The sequence below is a fragment of the Leucopleurus acutus genome, assembly GCF_964270905.1.
Source record: "Leucopleurus acutus genome assembly, chromosome: 7".
NCBI classification, from domain to species: Eukaryota; Metazoa; Chordata; class Mammalia; order Artiodactyla; family Delphinidae; genus Leucopleurus; species Leucopleurus acutus.
Genome location: NC_139150.1, coordinates 22110863 through 22130684, shown reverse-complemented (window position 1 = coordinate 22130684; position 19822 = coordinate 22110863). Strand labels below are relative to the sequence as shown.

Sequence of the window (19822 nt, the reverse complement as noted above, 5' to 3'; positions counted from 1 at the left end):
GGGTGGGGGGTCATGACTGTCAATACTCTGATCTACCAGCAAAAACAGGAGACTTGCAAAAGCAGATGCAATGCTCTCTTATGATCATGGTGGAAAAAGTCTGAACTGCTCCCTGAAGCATTCTTAAACTTATGCTGCCCTAAATAACGCCCTTAAAAATTAAAAAGGTATATTTTAAGCATGTCATGCCAAGGGGAAAAATTTTAAACACAGCCAATAAAAATAATGGTACAAATGAACTTATTTACAAAACAGAAATAGAGTCACAGTTGTAAAAATCAAACTTATGGTTACCAGGAGGGAAAAGGGGGGAAGGGATAAACTGGGAGATTGGGATTGACATATACACACTACTATGTATAATATAGATAAATAATAAGGACCTACTGTACAGCACAGGAAACTCTACTCAATACTCTGTAATGATCTATATGGGAAAAAAAATCTAAAAAAGAGTGGATGTATGTTTATGTATAACTGATTCACTCTGCTGTACAGCAGAAACTAACACAACAGTGTAAATCAACTATACTCCAATAAAAATTGTTTAAATAATAATAATAAAAAATAAAATAAACACAGCCAAAATGTTGAAAAACATAAAAGGAATTGTAAGTAATTTAGATTTGGGCAAAACAGATTAATTACATTTGAGATTTATATTTTTCTCCTCACTTCGTACCTTCCTCTTATTGTATTAACATTGTTAGAAACTTTACTAACCATTCAACATTTTAGTGATTAGCATTTTTAAATGTGTCACCTAAAAAAATGTAAGTTTATTTTCATCATTCATTACATGACTTAAACTATTATTTGAAGTTAAATACCATACCTTTTCCTGGATATAATACACCATTTCTGGGAAAGATGGCATCTGCTTAGAAGCACTTTCTTTTCTGTTTCTCCCAGGAAGACACCTTAAAACTCGTTGTGCCTCTCCATGAACTTCCTCCCGTCTTTCAGAAAGATAAATAAGAAACATAAATAAATTTCACCAACTGGAGAATGATCATATGAAGACTAAGAACAGCAATTTTATTTGTCATCTGTCTTAAATATATTTTTGGCTATCTATGCAAAGAGGCATAAAATACATGATAAGCAATCGCTTCTTTTTGGAAATTTCATTAGATGTGGAGAGTCATGTGGCTTTCATCTTTGAATTTTACCCACAGGAAAAAACAAGACAGGATATGACTACAGGTCTATATATTGTATCAAGGGAGCCATATTTTTAACTCTAACAAATTGCTCCTAAGTTCCACAGACGAACACTGCAAACAACACAAATTTTACTCAATTTTCAACTAAATTTTAAATGAACCCAAATTCAAATTAACACCTTTGAAACTTACGGATCTCCTGCAGCTAATAAGAGCAAATATCTGGACGGTATATGGTCTGAGGGAAACACCGTGCTGGCAAATTTCACAGCCACTTGTCGAACTTGAACTTCAGGCTATTTGACACATAAACGCACGAACACACACACACACACACACACACACACACACACACACACACACACACAGAGATTAAAAAAAAAAAGAATTCAATTACCAACAACTCATTCCAGTCGAGTCATTTTAATTGTAAACAATCAAAATTTAAGTTGCTATTTCAATAAATATATCTAAATAAATAAAACATCATTTAGTCAAGATCTTTAATCATGTTGTTTTAAAAGTCTCTGGACGATGACATTATTTAAAGAATACTATTATGATCTAAGAGGACACTCCAAGTAGAGCAGGAAACCCCACCAAGACCATAACCAGAGTATCTCTCTGTAGATGTACATCCTCAGCCCAACCATCAGACCAAGGTCACTGTGGCAGTTTCTAGCCACCACCTCTGCTTCTCCAACTCTTAAACTCTCAGTCACATGAGTGAAATTCAGATATTCTGCAGGGAACACAAACAGAGCTTACTTGGAATCCCTACAAATTTAAAGCAAAATACCGCCAACGCTTTCAGATTAGCTCTTAAATTAAAACTGACTCCAAAGCAAAGCTTCAACTACATAAATATATCCAATTAACTTAAATAGATTAAGACTGTAATCTACGAATAGGAAGTTCAACCAGAAAAGCAGTTGTAGAGTCTACTGATGCTTAAGCTTTATTCTCATGTACCTTCCCCCTGGGTCATTCCTCCAGTCACAACATAAGTGAGATGAGAGATGCTTAGAAACATGTACTACCTCGTTTATTCAGGTGTTCTTGCTCTTTAGCATTTTTGGAGCTACTGTAAAGGGCAATGATATTAAGGACCAGTCTATATGATTTAGCCCAGGGTCTGGCTGCCTTACATGTAGTCTGAGAAAAGAAAATAAATTACCTCTGGCTTCGTAATACTGTTACATGATTTGCTCTGCATAAGTAAAACCAGCACCCATGTGCATTATACAAGCATTCCATTTCCTTGTAAGGTTACCTACAAAAAGTTTTAAGTATTTGACTCTAATGAGCTTCCAAATAAGCCTATACTTCTTTGTCCATGTTCTACGATCATGAACCAGGTACACTGGACACCAAGAGCATTTGACAGTGGGACACTATATATAATAAGCCTTCTGAGTGTACATAATTATCCTGTCATATTTCAACAGAAACCAGATACCTTTCTGAACCTTTAATAATTCCTCGATATAAATGTGTTAATAAACATGGCTGAAGACCTAACGAAGACCCAATGCAGCCAAATTTCAGTTAAGATGCAATTCATATTAATCTCACCAATATTTGACATCATTCCCTCTTTAATCTCCCTCTCTACTCCTAGAAATGGAGGACAAAGAACTGACTAAAGCAAATACATAATGTATTATTTTATATTGCATATTATATAGCATGTATACATATGTGTATATAACCACAGATATTAAAAATTCTCCTGCAAACTCCCATGGCAGGCAAATGAAGAGGACTAGAAGGAAGAAGAGTATGTTTGATGGTACTGGCTTACTTCCTACAGACTCATTTTGATCCATAAACTGTGTCTTTCTTTCCTTCTGCTTTTCTCCCCCAATGTTACCTACAGAACTCCACCTCAGTGGACTGTAGTGCTCAGCTACCACTTAAAACAAAACACTTGCAACTGGGAGAGCATGACATTAAGAACAGTTTTCCAACAAGGAAGGCTTTAAACATAAGGCCTCTGTGAATATCACTACTCTTTCTTCCCTAAAATCAGATTCCAATAACGAAGAATTAAAAGCAGATCATAAATCACAGTCCAAGTGAAAGCAAATATTCCTCTTCATTATAGAGAGCTAAGGCAAAAAGCAATTCAAATTTTGATCTTAAAAATGTAGGGGGCGGGCTTCCCTGGTGGCGCAGTGGTTGAGAGTCCGCCTGTCGATGCAGGGGACGCGGGTTTGTGCCCTGGTCTGGGAAGATCCCACATGCCACGGATCGGCTGGGCCCGTGAGCCATGGCCGCTGAGCCTGCGCGTCCAGAGCCTGTGCTCCGCAACGGGAAAGGCCACAACAGTGAGAGGCCCGCGTACCGCAAAAAAAAAAAAAAAGTAGGACTTCCCTGATGGCGCAGTGGTTAAGAATCCGCCTGCCAACGCAGGGGACACGGGTCCGAGCCCTGGTCGGGGAAGATCCCACATGCCAAGGAGCAGCTAAGCCCACGTGCCACAACTACTGAGCCTGCACTTTAGAGCCCGTGAGCCACAACTACTGAGCCCATGAGCCACAACAACTGAAGCCCATGCACCTAGAGCCTGTGCTCCGCAACGAGTAGTCACCGCAATGAGAAGCCCACACACCACAATGAAGAGTAGCCCCCACTCGCTATACCTAGAGAAAGCTCACGCGCAGCAACGAAGACCCAACGCAGCCATGAATAAATAAATTAAAAAAAAAAAAACTGAGAGCTTAAAAAATATGTTTAAAAAGAAAATGTAAAATGCATATACCACCAGCCATTGTAGTTCCCATAGTTGGACCTACCTTTATTAAGTACGAAGCCACAAGTGCCTCCATGAGAGTCCGCTGTGCTCCTTCCAAAGTACTATAAGCTCCAACCATCATGGATAGTGCTTCTTGAATAGCGAGTCGCGTCTCGGGCTCTTCCTATGAAGATGATAAAAACAGTGTTTCCCTCCCTGCTGGGTTTCCAAGTGAGCATCCAAACAGAAAGCATACACTTGCCAGGTGTTTCCCTACCTTACATAGGGCTTCAAAGAGCTGCTGCACAAGAGCTATATCCTTAGTAAATAAATGGGGCATTCGACTGTAAGAGAATATGAGGTCATCATTACTATCAAAAATTTCCATAAGATGGAAAAAAAAAAAGAAACTGAACACAAGCTTTCCTAAACTTGCACTTTCACTTCTGAACCATGTGAGCATCACTGGATTACCTCCCCCAAAGAACCAAACACTTTTTAAAGTAAATATTTAATTCTTCAACTGTCTAATAATGTAATTCTAGATTAATATACCTATTACCCAGATATTCTCACTAGAATATTCCATGCATTCAGTTAACATTTCTGATTTTAAAATAAAGAAAACAGACGAGGCTAAATGCTATTTAAACTAATGACTCTGGTGACAAGGAGCTTTGTCACTTCATGCCAACACACAAGGGACAAGGTTTGTTGACAACCCTATGCTGTATCCGCTGATCTGAAGTGGCTGTCTTCTGAGCCCCCAAACTCCTTCCCTACACAGTGCAGAAGAGCAAGACCTAGTCTACACAGGCCAACACAGAGCCTGTGTGTACCAGGGTGTAAGCAGCACCTAGTACCACTGAGGATGCTGCTCCTCTATCTCCCTGCTCTGAAATACAGTGAAGGAAGAGGAAACCAGGAGGAACTGGGTACAGGAAACCATACTAAGCAGAAGAAAAAAAATCCAACTTTGGAAACAGGGCCGCTCAGAATCATAATATAATGCTATCAGAAAAGACAATCGCTAGAAAAACTCTTGATTATAGAGATTATAAACACTGGTAGTAAGTAGCAACAAGAACACTTAAGGTCAATCAAATGTCTCTAGGGTACAAGAAAACATAATGTCATACACATTATGACACAATCCAGTTCAAAATCTCATTTCAAGACTGCCATTTAATATGGTAACACATCTTCAGATGTAAGTTAAAATGTCTCACATTCATTATCCTTCTACAAGGAAGACATTGCTAAACAACCTATGACCCTTTCAGAATCATAATAAGTTTATTCTCCATCCATTATTAAATGCCACAATTTTTCTTAGTTTACCAACAGGATATCTCTCACTGAAAAAGAGTTTACTCACCTGGAGAGTTTTCCAACAGCTGAATATGCCATTGACAGTAGCTTAGGGTCCTTGAAATTAAGGGAAAAAAAAAAAAAGAACAAAAAGCAGACAGAACAAAAAACAGTAAACAGCAAAACCTTTTTGCTGCAATTGAATGCATTATTTTACTCCTTGTTAAACCTAGGTCTCACCCTGCCTAACTATATGATATCAGCATCTGAACAAAACAAAAATGTCCAAACCCAGAATGCATCACACTACTAAAAGGAAAAACAAAACAAAACTTTACCTCCCCAACTTACTCCAAAAGGAAAATGCAGTGGTCATATATGAAAAGGTTCTCTTAGCTGGTGCTAAGTTCAGGATAGTTTCAATACTATATAACCTACAAAGACCAAAATTCACCACCAACGTACTAGGAAAACAGCTTAACTTATTAGAAAATTCACCTGCCCAACAGGCTAGGATCCACTCTCTCTCACCCAAAATTGCAGTAAGCTGGGGAGCAACTGTCTAAAAATCTGCACCATAAGAAACAGCTTCTTCTCATATCTTCCACCATAAAAAATTAAAGGGATCATAGTATTCGGGTGAGTTAACGAGGTTCCCACTCAAGATACAGATAGAATTTTACGTGGTTTTATGAAAACCAATAGTCTGACATTACTTAGAACATAGTAACACTTCTATGAGCTGAAGTTTATACATTTAACATAGGATTCACACACCTACATGGCCACTCTTACAGACTCATCTGTTGGGAAGACATGCAGTGTCATCTGGAGGTAAAAGGATTACAGCCCTGTAGTTTATCTGGCCTCTCTAGCCTATCTTCAAATATACAGTTCCTCCCCTAGAAGCCCCAAAGCATTTTTATTTCTACCAACCATCCAAAGAATCTGACTACGCCATAAAAATAATCTGAAAGTTTCCCAAGGCCTTATGAACCATGCAAGCTCTATTCAATCAACAGAAGAAGACAGGAGAGTCAGGCCTAACACTGCCCCAAAGCACAGCTGCACAACAAATGAATAGCTTTTCATTAATAATATCTACTAATATGCCTTTACTGTGCTGAATAATTTACATGAATTATTTCATTTAATCTTCACAATAATCCAATGAAGTGATACTATTATCCTCATTTTTCTGATAAAGAACAGAGGTCCAAAGAATTTAAGTAACTCACCAAGGAACAAAACTAGAATTCAAACTCAATTCTAAATCCAAATGGCAAAATACTGGTCACCATACTACTGCAAACATGCATTCATGTTTAGCTAAGACTTAGGAAGAAATACTAACTAGAGTTCTTGAAACCTTACCTTTTTTAGCAAATTCCCCTGAAATACTAGAAATGGTACGAGTAATACAGCAAGGAAAATCAGGATTTGAAAATCTACAATCCAAGGAATCCTCATTGCACTTAGCTTAAGGAATCAAAAATTTACTGAATGCATGTTCTGACAGAGTTTGTTTGTTTGTTTTATCATCTTTATTGGAGTATAGCTGCTTTACAATGGTGTGTTAGTTTCTACTGTATAACAAAGTGAATCAGCTATATGTCTACATATATCCCCATATCTCCTCCCTCTTGCGTCTCCCTCCCACCCTCCATTTCCCACCCCTCTAGGGGATAAAAAGCACCGAGCTCATCTCCTTGTGCTATGTGGCTGCTTCCCACTAGCTATCTATTTTACATTTGGTAGTGTATTTGGTAGTCTGACAGAGTTTTGAATAAAATCTCAGTCCCTAAGAATTAACACTGTTTCTCAAAACAAGCAAATCCAAATAGACCTATATGGAAATAAATCATAAAGTAAAATTTAATTCTTTTCATTCCATTTTTGCACAGTGCCTAAAAGTAAAATAAAATGTACTAGCTTTTTAAAATGTTATTTAAAGAAATGATAGGACAACCTCAAGATCCGTATCAGTTTTTAATACTTATTTCAAAAAAAAACAGGACAAAAGATGGTGGTAATTTCTGAAATTTGCACCACTTCAATTGAAAATGTTAAGAAATGATGGAGCAACAGCAAACTTTAACTATATCAACATATAGACCAGCAAAGTTTATAACAGAAAATACTTTAAAATACAAAATGTTAACAAAAATTTAAAAAAACAAGTCACTTACTTCTTTATATTCATTGATTAGCTTGGTGAGGCCATTCAAAAGCATTGGACCTAATGGCTTAATCTTGATTTCTGGACAGCTTTTTGAAAAAATAACACATACAAAGCAAGATATAAGAATCTCATAATTACATATCTTTTCAGATTATTACTTAAAATAGAGACATAACTGAAGTAAATTTAAATAATCTATTAAAATATGAAATATTTTAAGATAAACAAACACGATTTCTTTCTAGGTAAGATATACTTGCATCACTTCATCACTCCAACAGCTTGAAGACTTTATAAATAGTTCAAAAAACTTACGTTACACAAATGTGATGCACAAATTGCAGGGATAATGTTCTTAATTTTGAATTTGTATTTGTACCAAAGAGCCCATCATACACCACCTATGAAAAAGGAACAAACGTCAAGAGTACCAATTAACAAGAATAGCAATTTACTATCTTCAAATATTATTAAGTATTCAACAGTAGGTCTTTTGCACTACGCCTTGTTCTTCGAAATTAATGCAGTTCTCTTTCATACAAATATTTTAGCTGACTGCCTTAGGAAGCCAATCAGTAGCTTCTGTGGAGTAACAACAAACACAATGGTAGATGTTACAAGTCTGCAAAATTCGTGGGGCTACCACTAGGAAGCAACACAGAGTTCACGCTGCAGTGGGCTGCCACTCTCATGCAGGGGATGTGAGCAGAGATTATTTTGGGGGTATTAGGTTTCTTAATTACATGTGGACTCATTTTGAAAACATAAATAACTATAAATAAAGTGTACACCTACAGGATGTCTATGAATATTCTGCCACAAACTTCTAGCTGCTTATTATACAATGTAGTGTTACTACAACCAAATTTTCTGAACCAAAATTATCAAAACACTGTCAGGGAAACAGTGCCTGGAAAGTGAAATAGAAGAAGCTCTGTGATTATTTTATGTTTATGGAAACACAGAACAGAGTACTTGAAATCAGTCAAATATTAGAGAGCCAGATACTGGGAATAAAAGTTGTATCATCTAAAAGGAGGAAACAGCCACTTAAACAAATAAGCCTTAAGAGGGAGAGATGCGAAGGCAGAAGCCAATGTCCACCACACACATACAGGGAGCAAGAGGACAGTGTTCTTACTTTGGGACTGAAAGAGATGAGAGGCAGGCAATGGGAACATTTCAGATAGCAAGGGGCACACCGGAGCAAATCCTGAAACTGGAGTAGATGTTTACCAGGCTACAGGGGGGAGGGCCACTATGCCAGGAGTGGAGACACAGAGCCATGAAAACAGCATACTTAAACAGCAACAATCTCTGTTGGAGCATAAGGTACAGGGCAAGGGTATGGTGAGATACGAGACCAGAAGGGACATAACTGCTGCCTTTCCACCATTTACTGAGAACTTGCTAACTGAATGAGTACTAGCCACCCTGCTCTAAAGCTTCTACCTGCTAACCCACTCAGTCTTTACAACATTGCTATGAGGTAGCTGCTATCACTACATCCATTTTACAGACTTTTTTATGTTTAAAGAAAAACAGGAAAAACCCTGAGGCTTATTTAAGATCAAAAGTAAGTAACTAATGACAAAATTATGCTCAAATGAATCTGTCTCCAGAACTGAGCTGGTCATTTCATTACTTGGACCAAAAGGCAAGAGCTTTTCCGGAGGGGCTCATATCCCACACCAACAAAGTACAAGGATTTCCAACTGCAAAAATAACTCTGGTGGCAACACAGAAAACAGACTGGCTGTGGGGAAGACTAGAGGCAGGGCAACAAGGAAGACGACTGTGGCAAGCAGAACAAGAAGTGACAATCTCCATTAACATCAGCATTCGGCAGACGAGGGTGAAGACACTGAGGCAGCAGCATGCAGAGGCTGTGGCCGCTGCCTTCACGAGGGATTCCAGTCAAGGATGACTCATTTTTCCACCTAAGTGACCAAGTTTCTGGTGCTACCATTTTTGGAAAAAAGCCACTCAGAAAAGCACTAGTTTGAAAGGAATTATCACCATACATTTAGGGAGAATGGTAACCATATACAGCATATATTCTATAATAAAAATTTATAATATATATTAATATATTGATAAAATATATATTTTATTATAGCTATAATTAAAAAGTATTTTCTGCAGCTCAACTTGAGCAAGAATCTCATTAATCTTGTTATACATATCAACCTACCTCTTGAATATCCATTAACGCAGTTCTTTGTCTAGTTAAACAAACATGAAAGTTGTAAACAGGCCATTTTTCTCTGGAAAGAATGAGTTACCTGAATGTTAGCCGGGAACGTTTCAGCAGCTTGTCTAGAACGAAGGAGGTGGGGGACAATCTTTAACTTAACCCTTGTACTGACTGGGTCCCTTTTCAGCTCTGGCTTCAGAACTGCTCCCTGTTGAAAATATGTGTGATTATAGCTCAGCACTTCAAAATTATTGTGAATTGAAAAAAAAATCATGAGAGATCATCTAAATCAATGGTCGCTCAAACTTTTGTTTCAGGATCCCTTTATACTCTTAAAAATTACTGAAACTTCCAAAGAGCTTTTGTTTATACTGAATACCTATCAATATTTAATATACTAGAAATTAAAACTGAAAATATTTTAAGTACTTATTCACTTAAAAATTGGGCTTCCCTGGTGGCACAGCGGTTGAGAGTCCGCCTGCCAATGCAGGGGCCAAGGGTTCGTGCCCCGGTCCGGGAAGATCCCACATGCCGCGGAGCGGCTGGGCCTGTGAGCCATGGCCGCTGAGCCTGCGCGTCCAGAGCCTGTGCTCCGCAACAGGAGAGGCCCCAACAGTGAGAGGCCCGTGTACCGCAAAAAAAAAAAATAATAATAATAATAATATTAAACCCATTATATACTTTCATAAATAATGTATTTTTAAGAAAAATAAAAAACTATATTTTCCAAAACAAAAAACTGCACTGAGACAGTGGCATTGTTTTATATTTTCTGTAAATCTCTTCACTGTCCACCTTAATAAAAGAAAGCTGGATTCTTATATCTTTGTCAGCATTTAATTTGTTGTAATATGTTGTTTTGTTTTAAGTATGTTAAAAAAAAAACAGCTTCACAAAGATATGTGACCGGAAAAGTGGGGATGGTTTCAGCCTTTTCAGGTAATTTCAGATACTTGATGCCACCCCCAAACTTGATATGCAATAGGTTCTTAAAGGTTAACTGCCATGTGGATTTGAAACCGTATCAATGGAACATCTGCATACTGTTCTACTAAATTCCACCAGTCTATCTGCATACTGAATGGCTCCCTTACCCTGTATGCTTCTGTAACATCACTGGTCATTTGGAAAATACTGGCTCACCGAGTTAAGCAAATATTTCATTACAAAACATAAACGCGTACACAAAAAAATCACATTAATATCATGACCAATCTCATCAGAAAAGTCTGTAAGCACTGACAAGCTGTCAAGCTCATCGTGATGAATACAAATTTCCCAAAATTCTAGCTTTTGCTTAAAAGTTCAACTTTCATCTTTGCCAATAAAGCATGTTAACTGCTTTCTTGAAGCCTCATTTTTTCATTTTAAAAGAGAAAATACATGCCAAATACCCATCTCAATAACTAGAGTTTGCCTCTCTACTCCTCTTTTTAAATAAATTTATTTATTTTTATTCATTTATTTTTGGCTGTGTTGGGTCTTCGGTGCTGCGCGTGGGCTTTCTCTAGTTGCGGCGAGCGGGGGGCTACTCTTCGTTGCGGTGCGAGGGCTTCTCATTGTGCTGGCTTCTCTTGTTGTGGAGCATGGGCTCTAGGCATGCAGGCTTCAGTAGTTATGGCTCACGGGCTCTAGAGCACAGGCTCAGTAGTTGTGGCGCACGGGCTTAGCTGCTCCGCAGCATGTAGGATCTTCCTGGACCAGAGCTCGAACCCGTGTCCCCTGCATTGGCAGGCGGATTCTTAACCCCTGCGCCACCAGGGAAGCCCAGTTCTTAGTTTTTTAAGGAACCTCCATATTGTTTTCCATAGTGGCTGTATCAGTTTACATTCCCACCAACAGTGCAGGAGGGTTCCCTTTTCTCCACACCCTCTCCAGCATTTACTGTTTGTAGATTTTTTGATGATGGCCATTCTGACCGGTGTGAGGTGATACCTCATTGTGGTTTTGATGTGTATTTCTCTAATGATTAGTGATGTTGAGCATCCTTTCATGTGTTTGTTGGCAATCTGTATGTCTACTTTGGAGAAATGTCTATTTAGGTCTTCTGCCCATTTGTGGATTGGGTTGTTTGTTTCTTTGATATTGAGCTGCATGAGCTGCTTGTACATTTTGGAGATTAATCCTTTGTCAGTTGCTTCATTTGCAAATTTTTTCTCTCATTCTGAGGGTTGTCTTTTTGTCTTGTTTATGGTTTCCTTTGCTGTGCAAAAGCTTTTAAGTTTCATTAGGTCCTATTCGTTTATTTTTGATTTTATTTCCATTTCTCTAGGAGGTGGGTCAGAAAGGATCTTGCTGTGATTTATGTCATAGAGTGTTCTGCCTATGTTTTCCTCTGAGAGCTTTACAGTGCCTTGCCTTACATTTAGGTCTTTGATCCATTTTGGGTTCATTTTTGTGTATGGTGTTAGGAAGTGTTCTAATTTCATTCTTTTACGTGTAGCTGCCCAGTTTTCCCTGGAGCTAATATGGTTTTTTAAACAACTGTTAATGGTTTAGAAAGCAAACAAATAATCTTGTATTAGAGTCTAGGTTTCTACTTGGAACACTTTTAAACACAGTTAACTAAACAGAACCTATGTTATTAAGCAAACGTCTTATTTCCAGAATTCAGAAGAACCCACCTATTGTTCTAGATTCTAGACCACGGTCAACAAACTACAGCCCATGGGCCAAATCTGGCCTACCATCTATCTTAGTAAGGTCTGTGAGTTAAGAGTAGTTTTTTACATTTTCAAATGATTTTTTAAAAATCAAAACAATAATAATAATAAAAAAAAATAAAAACAATATTTTGTAAAAGTATGTTTCATGAAAATAATATGAAATTCAAATTTCTGTAATGATAAAGCCTGACTGGCACACGGCCATGCTCATTCAGTTCTGTTCTGCCTATGGCTGCTTTCATGCTACAGCAGAGTTGAGCAGCTGCAGCCTCAGAGCGATATATCCAATAAAGCCTAAAATATTCACAGAAAACGTTCATTGAGGCATAATCTGGACAATCGTTATTTAAGCACCTGAATTGAAAACACCAGATCAGGCAAACAAAGGTACCAGGAGACTTTAATCCACCTAGACTAGTACGGCTTAAAACTAGTATCAGTATTTCCCACAGCATAGGTTCAGCTTAAATCAAAATAACCTGGAGAAAATGTTCAAATACACAGAGCCATGTCAATAAAATGCTTTTTATGATGATGTGAGAGTAAACAAAAAAAACCTACCTCTTTTGTCTTCAGTGGTATATCTCCAAGGTATACCTTGTACATCTTATTAATGATGGCAGGATTATTCCAGTCTATCAAGCTACAGAAGGTTTCAACAAAGCTTGTTAAAATATTATTTTTTTCTCCCACTCCAATAATTTCAAAAAATCATAGCCTCAATATGTGTTACCAAAGAAAAATATTATAATACACAAATGAAATGGGCAATTGACACTGCCCATTAAAGAAGAGAAGGAAAGGGATTAACTTCTATCAAAGTTAGTTTTCAAACAGAAAAAAAAGTCACTTATCCCACCATGATTCAACATAAGATAGTGTATCCAGTGGCCCAATTTGGTACTACTCAAGAAATCTGGACTGTCTTCCACTCTCAGGGCCAATGCCACAGAGCAGTTACAACACAGCAGAGCCATACTACACTTGTTCAAAGAGCCCTGAGGCATGATTCTTCTGTTCAGCCACTTGGAAATTCAAAAGTGATACAGAAAGTGACAAAAAACATTTTACCCATTAAAGCCACAACCCTAGGAAGCTTTCAACCCATGGCATTTCTTAAATACCATGTCACTGTGATCCCCAGTATCCCCCCCTCTTATCTCCCAGCACCCACTTGCAATTTTAGCACCTAATTCTACAGAGCAGTCCTGCTGCCATTAGTCACTAAGACTTATTCCTAATTGGGGACCACAATAAGGTGACTTACTATTGATGGGCACCCACGCTCTGCAGCAGCCCCTGCCAGTCATCTTATAAACCCAGCAATAATGCAATCCTGCATTTCACTTGATTAGTGAGATTTAACCATACTCTATTCTCTTTTGACATTGATTCTGCTTTCAAACTATGTTATATTTGTGCAAACATAATTTATCATGCTGCTTTGACTGTTTTTCTAATCCATCTCTTCTTTCATAGCTTATCAATCTACCTCTTGTCTGGATATCCACAATTCCACTAGCCTCAAAGATATTCTACAATTCTACTTATTATTTACCTATATCTTTCCTCAGCTGATTGCTACTAACTAATCCTCAAGCTCCATCTTTGTTTCCTTCCTATAAATACTTCAGGTTTAGAGATTTTTGACAAAACACACACACACTTTAGTAAAACAAACTAAAAACTTAATAGTGATTAACTAATAAGCATAATTTTCACTGTTTCTTCTACTTTTCCTCTTGCTACCTTTCTAGTTTTAGTTTCCTGATTACATGCTTGTGAAAATTCAGAAATGAATAACACAGAAAATAAAATTCCTTATAATCTGCACCATAACCCTCTCTATTCCTTTTCAGTAACAACTAACTTTGGTGTATATTTTTCTACACTTCTTTCCTATGCATGTAAAATAGTTGGATGGGCATGGCAGGTAGATAAAGAAACAGACGTATCACTTGAAGAGATACTTTTATTTAACAAAATAGGATATCTACATATTGTTCTCAGTTCACTTTTTACCTCTTAACAATGTTATGCTATTTTTGGGAAAATACAATTGTTTTAATAAACAAAACCAAAACTAATTAGAATACTTCAGCACCACATTTATAGTTCCAACAATCCAATCTACTGTATGGTGTAAAGAATGGAGTCAGTTCAAACACAATGAGAAGTTTTAAAAGAAGATTTTTTGGAAAACAGAATGGAGGTTCCTCAAAAAAATAAAAAGAGAGTTGCCAGTGAGATCCAGCAATCCCACTGCTGGGCATATATCCCAACAAAACAATAATACAAAAAGATATATGCACTCCTATGTTCACAACAGCACTATTCACAATAGCCAAGATATGGAAACAACCTAAATAAATGTCCATCAACAGATGAATGGATAAAGAAGATGTGGTACATACATACAATGGAATATTACTCAGCCATAAAAAAAGAATGAAATAATGCCATTTGCAACAACGTGGATGGACCTAGAGATATCCCATTTTGTTAACTACATTTAGCATTAAATTCAAAAAAGAACTATTCCATAATCTGATTTTTTTAACGAAGTATCTTCAATTTTTCATGTATTCTCCAGTCTTTGCACGTCATTTATTAAAATCAGTACGTACATCATTTTGTATTATGCTTTATTCATTTGCCATTACTTGGAGGCAATTTACATGTTGCTTTATTATTTTTATAATTATTTGGGCAGATATATAATATTCCATAGAGGTCACATAATTTATTTATTTACCTATTGTGGAAATCTGAATTTGTTTCCTTTCTTTTGAACAACTACAGAAAATGGTATAATGAATGAATCTGTAACATTTTTCTAAATATTTTTCTTCTTTGAATGATTCTCTTAGGATAACTTCCCAGAAGATTCAGATAAAAGATTGTAAATATTTTTATGATTCATTACCTACTACAAACTGCTTTCCAAAAATTATTTCAACTTATAGTGTCTATCAACAGGGTATAAGAATAGCAGTTTGAACAGAAACTTAAATGGAGTAATCAAATGTTGCACAATTTTATTTACCAATGGGTACAAACTGGCATACCACTGCCTTTTTGTGCATGATTTGATTTCTTAAACACAATATTTTCCATGAGCCTATTTACTATATGTATTTCCTCCTGTGTAAATTAAGATCTATTCAACACCTCTTTTCGCGGGACCTGATTTTCATCATATTAACCATAATACCTACATATCCTTTATTAAAAGCCATCTCAAATAATTTGAGATAGAGGAAGAATCAAAAACGAATAACTTCCGGGTTTTGACATTTTTCTTAACATCAGTTCTTTAAGTTCACTTACCTAGACAAAGGTTTCAATTCTTACGGTTATAATCCTGACCCATTCCAATTTTAAACTACTTCTCCAAACAGCTTTTCTTCTTTGTCTTATACAGAATTCTGCTCTTTAGCAAACTGTCTTTCATACAAATTAGGTATATTTCACAATCTCATCAACTGAATGTCTCACTACACAAAACCCAACATGAACCAATATACGCTAGGCAAGCTTTTAGAAATCTAGCCTCTTTTTAATTTCGAAAGTTTAAAAGGGAAGCAGTTTACCTTTGCTTGCTTTTCAACTCCAGGTCCGCCGCTGTGGCTACACTGTGGCGTGTGTCACTAGAAGCAATCACCAGGTGGAGAACAGCTTCGAGCTCAGGCACCTGCTCAGCTTCTATGAATTTCACTATACCCAATTTGCACTGTAGATAAATGAAGGGAAGGAAAACCACTTATCAGAGAAACAAAGACCACCAACCTATAACATCTGTTTCACATATCAGTATGCTCCTAAAGCAAAGATTAATGAAACAATAGTAGCCACTCCTGTTTAGGCTTAAATGTGCCTGGGGCTATACCAAACCATATATATTCATGATTTCATTGAACCCTCACAATCGGTGAGATGAGTACCATTATACCTATTTTTCTGATAAGGAAAACTGAGGCAAGGCTGAAGAGATTAAGACACAGTTAGTAAACGATGAAGGCCCAATCCAAACCCAAGTCTTGGACTCCAAGGCCATTATGATACGAAGCCTTCCTACTTAGGTTAACAGCCTCTCTAAAATGATGAAGCCTTGAACTGAAGTCCAAATCTGGAGCCTCCAGGTAGAAGTGGGGGTACATCAGAAGTACTCCATGGATTCTTCTGACAGTTCAAAAAGAACTAAACTCACATTCCATGAAGTTCTAATCTATTGTTAACATACTAACTCTGCCCTCAATATTCTTACATACTGAAAAAAACATGATTTCAAACATATGCAAGAATTGCAAATGCAAGTGAAATTCTAATCAAACAGTATTCAATCTAACTGGCTAAAATGAAACACAGACTGAAGAGAGATTCTGCTCAGAACTTCATGCAATGTGAAGGAGCTATGAATTTCAATACAAATAACTCTATTTAGGATAAATATACCTGAAAAATGAAACTTTACCTTTAAGAATCAGTTACATGATAGTTCTCATGTATATGAATTAGGACTGATAAAGTTTACAATAACTAAATGACAAAGGATGCAATTAAAAAGGATCATAAAAATGCCTGCTTTCCCTCCCCATGTTCAACACAACTGACCTGCAACAAGGGTTACAACAGAGAAGATGCAAGCATTTACTGCACCCACAGTTATGGAAGTCAACTACACAAAGATATACACAAAAAAGTGTGCAAAGGAGGGGCTTCCCTGGTGGCGCAGTGGTTGAGAGTCCGCCTGCCGATGCAGGGAACACAGGTTCGTGCCCCGGTCTGGGAAGATCCCACATGCCGCGGAGCAGCTGGGCCCGTGAGCCATGGCTACTGAGCCTGCGCGTCCGGAGCCTGTGCTCCGCAGCGGGAGAGGCCACAACAGTGAGAGGCCCGCGTACCGCAAAAAAAAAAAAAAAAAGTGTGCAAAGGAAACTGAGAACAATACTCATGTCCAGCAATAGGAGACTAGTTTAAAAAATATGTGGTTTACACATAATTACATTTAATACAGACATTAAAAAGGACATTATTTAAAAACCTGATATACTATTAAATGAAAAAAATGAAGTTCAAATAATGTGTTATGTGATACGTAAAAATGTATTGTGTAAAATTATATTTGTGTACACACACATGTACACAGAGCAGGCTGTAGGTGAATGACAAACTAGGGTGGCAGGATTCCAGGTAATTTTTAATTTCTTGTTATAATGTTCTATATTACTTGAACATTTACATTATCACTAACTTTATCATTTGAAAAAAATAAAAGCTAAAAAAAAATTAAAAAAAAATAAAAGCTGTCTTATCTGAAAGAAAAAAATGTAAAAAACGAAAGAGATATTTAAAAATTAGAGAAAACAGCTGTCATCCTTGAAACTAAACTGTTCAACACTAGATCATGAAATTGACAAAAGGCATACAGAAGCCCTTAGAAATCAGCAAATAACGACCAACGTAAGATTACAATTTATAATGTTAACAATGATTCTCCAGCACTTATAGCTTTAGCCCTCAGACAGAGCTAGATTCATAAGCCTACTACTAGGAGTGAGACTGTGGTGAATCTCAAAACCTCAATTCCTTTTACAAAATGGAACTAAATTTCTATACCTTCTCAGGCTGCTGTGAGGATTAAATGAGATAATGTATTCAAAGTACTCAGTATAGTGCCTGTCACATAGATCACACTCAGTAAAGAGTAGCTTCTGTTACTATTTACCCTTCTTTCTTACTTACATCATGGTTTAAGAAGAAAAAAGATCTATAAAATACGAAGATGTTAATCTAATCAAATAGAGCCCTTGCTGAACAAATCATTCTATAAATTTGTTGAGTGGCAAGAATGCCCACTTGCCTTTTTCCCTTTCCTGGGAACACTGTTTTGATCAGTGATCACTTACACTGCCAAAAAGAAAAGGATCAAATCATTTAGACTGCCATGGAGAGATAAAGGAAGGATTGGAAGACTAACCCATGTTGCTTGAATTCCAAAATAATTACATACTGATCTCATCTGTTCTTCCCTGAGGTGCCTGATGACACAGACACAGTGAGGCACCTTCTCTGTAGAGCACCAGTCTTTTTTAAAAGCTGCTCAGAGAACATCTGTGTCCTGTTTAAATCCAGAATAAAATTCTTAATGCCAATTTTTCAATTCCCAGGAAGAAATATAAAAGGGGGTCATGCTTTTCCCCCATATGGTCACTTGTTCCTCACTTTACACAAAATGTACAGCCCTAAAAAGCTGAATAATATAAGATAAATTGTATTTCAACTGCACCAAAGCAGCTAATTATTAAACCCGTAATTAAAAACTAAAATGAAAGTTACTCAATTTATAAATGGGCTGTATTTTATACTTGAAATATGTAAGCAGTATTAGAAAAACTAAACAGCATTTCCCACTCCTCCCTTTCCCTGGGGCTTTAACCAATAAATGACATGATGACCAGAACACATTACATCAATCGTATCTCATTACAGAGCCTGAATACGCTGGAATTATGTAACACATACCTCCACGGACTTCAAAGGGGCAAGTGTGCAGGGTTAAGCTTGTATGAACAAGCAGTGTGTGATACCTGTTCCAACTGTTCAGGTGTCCATGGGTTATCTCCAATAACTCGTTTAGCTGCATAAAAGCTCATTCCTGGGGGAGGCTGTGGTATTCCAGAACCTCCCCCACTATTTGAAGAAGAACCCTGTGCTGAAGATGAATTTTGGCGACTCTGGGATTCATTTAACACGTATCTGGAAAGGAAATAGGAATTTAACCTCTCTATAAACACATACAAACACATGCATATATATAGCACATTCAGTTATATACTTTCCTCCCACAGAATGTTGTTAGAAGAATAAACACTTGAAATTAAAATTTTATCATAAAGAAAAATTTTAGAACTATCTAAAAAAGGTATCTACATCTTCAGCAAATTAACCATTAGAGTACATCTGCTCAACCTGGTTACAAATGAACTGTAACAGTTACCAACAATGAATATAAATATTCTGTTCACTCTCAATCTATAAATAATTGTTCTAAAAGCCACTATGGACCCACTACATTTTAAGTTTTTAGTTGACAAATACAAAGGTTTACTGACTGTAACGGGGTGGAGGGGGAACTACTGTTTTATACCCAAAGCAGAGAATATTTATAGTCATTCCCATTTCTGTTCAATTCTCCTTGAACTCCTTATATTTCTGCATTAGAAAACCCACTGAGGGCTTCCCCGGTGGCGCAGTAGTTAAGAACACACCTGCCAATGCAGGGGACACGGGTCCGAGCTCTGGTCCGGGAGGATCCCACATGCCACGGAGCAACTAAGCCCATGCATCACAACTACTGAGCCTGCGCTCTAGAGCCCACGAGCCACAAGTACTGAGCCCGCGTGCCACAACTACTGAAGCCCACGCACCTAGAGCCTGTGCTCCACAACAAGAGAAGCCACAGCAATGAGAAGCCCGCACACCGCAACGAAGAGTAATCCCCGCTCACTGCAACTAGAGAAAGCCCGTACGCAGCAACGAAGACCCAACGCAGCCAAA

General features: G+C 37.3%; 1 protein-coding gene across 6 annotated transcripts in view; it reads right to left on the bottom strand.

Moving 5' to 3' along the window:
- ECPAS (Ecm29 proteasome adaptor and scaffold) overlaps positions 1 to 19822 on the bottom strand; it is a 99782-nt gene that overhangs the window by 39918 nt on the left and 40042 nt on the right. For 5 of the 6 annotated variants that reach the window (XM_082842763.1, XM_082842764.1, XM_082842761.1 and 2 more), the window contains 11 exons: positions 18853 to 19021; positions 15856 to 15995; positions 12824 to 12905; positions 9682 to 9801; positions 7712 to 7797; positions 7404 to 7482; positions 5282 to 5331; positions 4181 to 4247; positions 3965 to 4087; positions 1359 to 1462; positions 836 to 959 (listed from right to left, as the gene is read on the bottom strand). In XM_082842763.1, the coding sequence (XP_082698889.1) occupies positions 836 to 959; positions 1359 to 1462; positions 3965 to 4087; positions 4181 to 4247; positions 5282 to 5331; positions 7404 to 7482; positions 7712 to 7797; positions 9682 to 9801; positions 12824 to 12905; positions 15856 to 15995; positions 18853 to 19021 (1144 nt within the window). The remainder of the gene's footprint in view (positions 1 to 835; positions 960 to 1358; positions 1463 to 3964; positions 4088 to 4180; positions 4248 to 5281; positions 5332 to 7403; positions 7483 to 7711; positions 7798 to 9681; positions 9802 to 12823; positions 12906 to 15855; positions 15996 to 18852; positions 19022 to 19822) is intronic. The other variant, XM_082842765.1, reaches the window with a different exon arrangement.